This window comes from Halyomorpha halys, unplaced genomic scaffold, assembly GCF_000696795.3.
Source record: "Halyomorpha halys isolate HHAL.00 unplaced genomic scaffold, Hhal_1.1 Scaffold349.1, whole genome shotgun sequence".
In the NCBI taxonomy this organism is placed as follows: domain Eukaryota; kingdom Metazoa; phylum Arthropoda; class Insecta; order Hemiptera; family Pentatomidae; genus Halyomorpha; species Halyomorpha halys.
The window spans coordinates 741,486-747,837 of record NW_027109825.1 but is presented as its reverse complement, the minus strand read 5'-3'; the positions used below and the strand labels follow the sequence as shown (position 1 = coordinate 747,837).

The 6,352-nt window shown below is 32.2% G+C and overlaps 1 protein-coding gene across 1 annotated transcript in view; it reads right to left on the bottom strand.

Annotated features, from left to right (window-relative positions):
- LOC106681585 (pickpocket protein 28) overlaps window positions 1-6,352 on the bottom strand; it is a 21,824-nt gene that overhangs the window by 8,091 nt on the left and 7,381 nt on the right. Inside the window, exons 3-6 of the mRNA XM_014421978.2 lie at window positions 5,840-6,085; window positions 4,634-4,733; window positions 2,960-3,111; window positions 389-584 (exon numbers count right to left, since the gene is read on the bottom strand). Of these exons, the coding sequence (XP_014277464.1) occupies window positions 389-584; window positions 2,960-3,111; window positions 4,634-4,733; window positions 5,840-6,085 (694 nt within the window). The remainder of the gene's footprint in view (window positions 1-388; window positions 585-2,959; window positions 3,112-4,633; window positions 4,734-5,839; window positions 6,086-6,352) is intronic.

Sequence of the window (6,352 nt, the reverse complement as noted above, 5' to 3'; positions counted from 1 at the left end):
GTGCCTGTGTGTGTGTGAAACTATTGCTCTTGCCTTTGTTACTTGTTTTTTATTCTTTTCATTGTATCTTTTTATTTTTATTTCTATCATTTTATCTTAACATAGTTTCATTTTGTATCTTTTTAGCCCTGATGAAGCCCTGCAAAGTGGGGCGAAACGTTGTAAAATTAAATAGTTGTAAACTATTTTTGTTTCACTATTGACCGCAACCCTGACCATCTCCCTATATATTCTAATTGTAAGTTTCCTTCACCTGAACAATTGAAAAAATTAATATAATCAACTTTTTATAAAAAAAATCAAAAATTTATGTCTTTGATTTGCGACAAGTGCCAAAGATGAAGATCTTGGATAAAGTTTCCTCATTGGATGATATTGAATAATTTACCTTGAAGCCAAGTACAGGTCCTCTGCAGTAGAAATCCGTCTCCTCGTCGCGAGCCCTCATACGAATGGTGAGGCCTGCCTTCGATCCTGCGGAAAAGGCTCTTCTTGGATAGGCAAGGAGTGGAGCATTGTGTGTATAACCACCATCCAATGACCATCCTGTTGTCCTATTGCCATGAAGCTGAAGAAAAGGAAACCTGTTGGGGTAGAAGCATTGAACATGAATTTTTTTTTTTTGATAGATATTACAATCTTCCACACAGTTGTGGGCAATATGTAATAGTGATGAATGATCTCATACATACTAAAATAAAAAAGTAATAATAATAAAAAAAAACTCTCTTAAAATATATACAAACAAAAGAATAGACAAGATGAACATAATCAAACTATCTGTATGAAAAATAAATAAATAAAATAACATAATGATAAAATAATGAAACATGAAAATTAGGTTTTGTATTTGAAATCGATAAATGGGGACGGGATTTTAACGTTTTTACACATTACTCTCTCTTATCTATACAGGGTGTTTCAGGGTTAAGTGGTCAAACTGAAAATATGAACTAAGGACCTCAAAACAAGAAAACAATTTCCTCTGAAGGTATGTCCGTAAATTCTTCATTTAGGAGATATTCACACCTTAAGATTTTCATTGTTATGAATTATTTACGTTATAAGAAATAAATAAAACCTATTTATTTGTTCTAATTACTTTATTACTTAATGTAGACATTAAGAATCATATTAAATGTTGTTCAAAGTGAAGGAATGTCCGCAAACGCTTTGTTTTGGAGATAGAATACTAATATGGCCCTTTATCCCTAACATTATAAAAACTATTGGCGACAAAAGAATTAATACTATGTGGAATTATTTTTGGAATTTTTTAGAAATGATTACTATGATTTAGGTGAACATATTCCACTACGACTGAGAAGGGACATGTAGCTTCAATTAGATGGTCCTGCACATTACGGAAGAGGTCCACGATAATTATTCCAATCAACGGATTGGCCTGCACGCTCTCCAGACCTGACGCCACTGTATTTTTTTGTTTGGGATGATACTCAACAAATAGTCTATGCAAGGCCGGGTAATGGTCTTAATTCCTTACTAAGAAGGATAATTGAATCTTGTGAAACAATAACACATATCCAGTGCCGTTCTGCCACTGTTGCTGTTGAAGAAAGATGCCGAGACTGTCATAATCATAATGCTCAAGGAAATCACTTTGAACAACATTTAATATGAATTTAATGTTTACGTTTAATTAATAAAGTACTTGGAACAAATAAAGAAGTGTTATTTATTTCATATAACCTAAATAATTCGTAACAATGAAAATCTTTAGGTGTGAATATCTCCTAAACAAAGCATTTGCGGACATACCTTCAGAGAAAATATTTTTCTTGTTTTGATGTCCTTAATTCATATTTTCAGTTTGGCCACTTAACCCTGAAACACCCTGTATATGAAATGGAGAGTAAGGGGAAATATTACGATTATACTATTCTACTTTTTACTTGCATTTACATAGATATGGATATATAGCAAGGAAAAGTTTTGCAATCATGAAAAAGTTATAATTTTTCGACAGAAATACACGTTTTGATGTCCCTAAAATCCAAATAACCAAGCCTCGCAAAATGATCTGCCCAACTAAAAAATTAAAAGTCTTACAAAACTGAAATTACACATTTATGGCGAGTAAATACGTAGGATGTGACAGCAATTTTTTCATAAAAATCTACTGACTAAAACGCCACATTATAGAATCTACTTTTAAAATTCTATTCGATTTTCTTGAAAACGACTCTAAAGATACATCTACACGTTTGCTAAACTTAGGCAAATTCTCACACGCACAAGGATGTAGATAATTTATTTTGGATTGGATGGTATAAGTTGGTATAAGATGGTATAAGTAAAAAAACAGTAGGTTCTTGGGCACAAATAAAAGGGCATCCACAGGTTTGTGTTCAGTTAGCCTTGTTTTAGAACTGCCGACAGACAAATGTTTGTGGTCTTTGTGTTTTAATTAATTTAAAAAATTTCCGAACCTTCAGATTGAATAATTAACTACATTTAAAGATTTTTTTTATTTAAAATTCCATAGATTAGGTGTAAATACTTTGTTTCAAATCTTGTTAATTAACTTTAGCACAGAGATTAACTACAGCTAAAATCGCCATGGATACAACCCTTATTTATGAATGAACCATTGATAACCGATGTTTATTGCTTCCTTTGTTTACAAAGTATTTGTACAAAGCTTGGATCTGCGAAAAGTTGCAAACGTGTAGATACAGTATAACGATTTTGATCAAACTCTATGTACGATTGTATCAAAGTACGATTTTTGTTGTTTTTTAAAAACTATTAACAAATTTTCAAAACATGTATACAAAATGATATTTTCAGGCTTTTTAAAGTTGAATTTAGCCATTTCTAGATTTTTTTTTTATTGATTCTTTGTATGTTTTTATTACATAATTATTAAAAAATAATCATATATTTATGAACATATTTCGATTTTTTTATCTCATCGTAATATATGGAAAATACTTACGGATCACCACGTAGAAGGTCCTCTTTATCGAGCATATTGAAAGTATAACAAAACCCTTCTTGAGTGAGTATCTGTGTAAAAAGTTCAGGGCAGCTTGTTGCTAGGTCTGACCATTTGCATTCCCAAACAGTATCGCTGAATGGTGGAGTGACCTGAAACTCGTACAAGTTAAAAACCATCAGGACACCAAAGTTTTTAGATTTTTATTATCCAAGAGCCGGGGGAAAATAGATTTTTTATTATTTTAATCAAACCTATAGTTTCGAAAGAGCTGCTTGTAGCAAACTAGAAAGCACTAGCCCGAGGCAGGCAAGCATGGAGAGGGCCGTTTGTAGCTGAAGGATTTTAGCAAACGTGCCGATTCGAGTCTGGACTGGAGGGTCAACTTTTATTTCTGTGGTGGCCCCACGAAATAAAAACTTGACCCCCCACCATTATTAGAATAGGTTGGTTACTATTATTGGATATGAGGTGTAAATTTTTACTTAAGATTGTCGTCGGGGATGGTCGACTTGGTCAAAACGTTGGACTTTTAAAGAAATAATAAATTGTTTTGTGGCTTAACCTGGATACAAATTCTTTTATTTGAACAATGAAAATTTTATGATTTATCAAATAAAAAAAACTTTCTGGTATGCATATTAAATTCAATATTTACTTTTCAATGACCTTTATATCTCTTGTATAGTCTAAGTATAAACAGAACCTTTTTCCAACAGGATATAATGTCGAATATTTCTCTCTTGAAAGAACTCAAAAATGAATTAATGGTCTATCGTTATAACATCTGCTTGTGGCGCCGGTTCGAATCTTTTTTCTTCTTTGTAACATCTTTTTTCTCATCTGTAGATTTATGGTTCCTGAGATATATTTTTTCATAAATTAAAATTTTTGTCCGAACAACTAGAAATCAATATTTTGTGAATTTAGTTTGTCGTATACCATGAAAACTACTACTCCCACGAAGATAAACTGGTTTATAGTTCATTAAAATAGCTTTAATTTGAGTGCTAATAGACATCTGCACGTCAAACAGATTTTGAGATATAGATTTCACAAAATAAACTCATTTTTCTTATTTTTCAGTGTATTTTTTATGAAACGTTGCTTTTTAAAAAGCTATATCTCGAGAACTATTGAACGTAAATAGCTCTATTGGGGCTGACATTTTAGCAAATTCACTCTTCTTTAAATGATGTTTTCTAGTGTTATTGGAAATTTAATAGATATAGAGCTCCGAATGAAAAATTAATTTTTTAAAAATTTTTGATACAGTCCCATTTTTTATTGCCCCTACCTATCCTTGGCAGACTCATCAATTATTATTATTATTTTTTTTTTTCCGGCCAAACTCCCATTGTAGGCCCTATACTGCCTAACCATGGTTGGGGGTCAAAGTTCTTCATTTTGTGGGACCGCCACGCAATGAAAAAAGTCAACGCCCCAGGCCGGATTCGAACCGGCACCGCCAATAGACATCAAATTGGTAAGACTGTGTCCTAACCACTGAGCTATGGGCGGCCCAGTCATCAATTATGACAAGTAATTATAAATAGTTTTCATTAAAGCAATAAAAAATTGGGGTTAAATAACTTCTTTTTTGTCTCTTCTTCAGCTCTTGGAATTGTAGGTCATAGATTTATGCAATTAGATATGAATTTTTTTTTAAGTTACCTCCAACAAAAAATCCATAGTGCGTTTTTCGGCATATTTTTCACCATTGACTTGAACATGAGCATCACACACTAGTGTAAGATCACCAATTTTCTGCTTTCTAAAACGTTCAGAAATAATTATAACAACATTTTAACATAATAGGATATGTGAGTAAGATCTAAAAATTATGTAAAACAATTTAAATCAATTTAATGAATTGAATGAAAGAAAAATGAAATATATGGTACAATGGGCAAAAAAGATATATAGTTGAGTAAAAAAATTGTTGGTTATATAGAAGAGTAAAAAATAAGCTAAAATAAATACAGTGTTTGAAAAAAAAATATATATATATAAATAAAAAAGGAACAAGGGAGAAGAAATACGGAATATGGGAAATAAAAAAAGTAAGGAATATTAGATAAGAGAGGAAAACTTACATACTCAGGAGAGATTCTGACTAAAGTGGTTGAATCTTAGCATAAAAGCAATAACACTGAGGTTTTATTTTGTTATATATATTTTTTTTCATTAAATTTGACTCTTCATGTTTTAATCAATGCATTCCTACCTTTACCTCAAATTCGTAAATTTTAATCCTAATGAATTAAATAATAAAAAAATAAAATATATTGGCATATATACGCATATATGTGTATAAATTTAGTTCAAGCATGTTATGCGACAAAATTTAGCCTATTGAGATTAACACGTGCAATTCTGTGCAGAACGCAAAATTGTAGAAAAACTACAAAATGTGCATTTTCGTGCAAAATTAATATTATTTGAATGGCACTTTCAGCATTAGAATTTCTGTCGAGGTTTGGCGTGAGATTTGGAGCTAGGGAACAAAAGATGCTATAGCCAAAAAAAAAAAACCGCCCCTCCCGAGCGAGTAGTTAGGTCGATTTACGAAACACCACAATCTCAAATTAACAGAGATCGCAACACAAAAATTATAAAAAGTGAATCCTTCCTGGGCGGACCTATCCCACTAAAAACCCCAGCTAGCGATGGTCCTTCATTACTTTTGTGATGTTTGTTGAAAGATAGTTATATCGAGTAATATTTTTAGCTTGAATGCAATTGTAAACTTCATGAGATAAAGAAGTTTAAATCAGATTTTCCACATACTGATATCAAGCTTAGTTTTTACGTTGTATATCATAGAAGCTCAGACAGTTAAGCATAAGAATATTCTTACAAAAATATGAATTTACTTACGTTGTATCGTCGGTTGTGTTTTGATTAAAAATGTCATTACTCATATAGTAAGTAAAATTGAAGATTTTAGATCTAGACTTGACCTCGCTGCAAATGGTCACTGCTGGAAACGGTACGTTCCAGACTGGAGTTGCAGTTTCGGCGAATGATACGATTACCGGGGAATCGTTCCACTTATCCCACACCTCTTGTATGAGGTAACCGTTAACGTAGAAGCAGATGATGAAAATTAATACCCACGAAAGTCTGTAACAGAAAAGTAGTAATGATAAATAGATAATAATTATCAAAATAAGATAAATATCAATTGATGATTAATATTAATAATACCAAGAGCTACTGTCATCACCAATCCAGGTGCGTTAAATGTGCCGGCCTTCATCCATCAAACACCTGTCTGAAATCACGGGAGGAACCTGCCATATGTGCACTGTGCACGAAAAACCATCCGGCGAACTACAGAGGGTGCGAGGTATATAAAAACTTATACAAGCAACGGACCCACAATAGAGC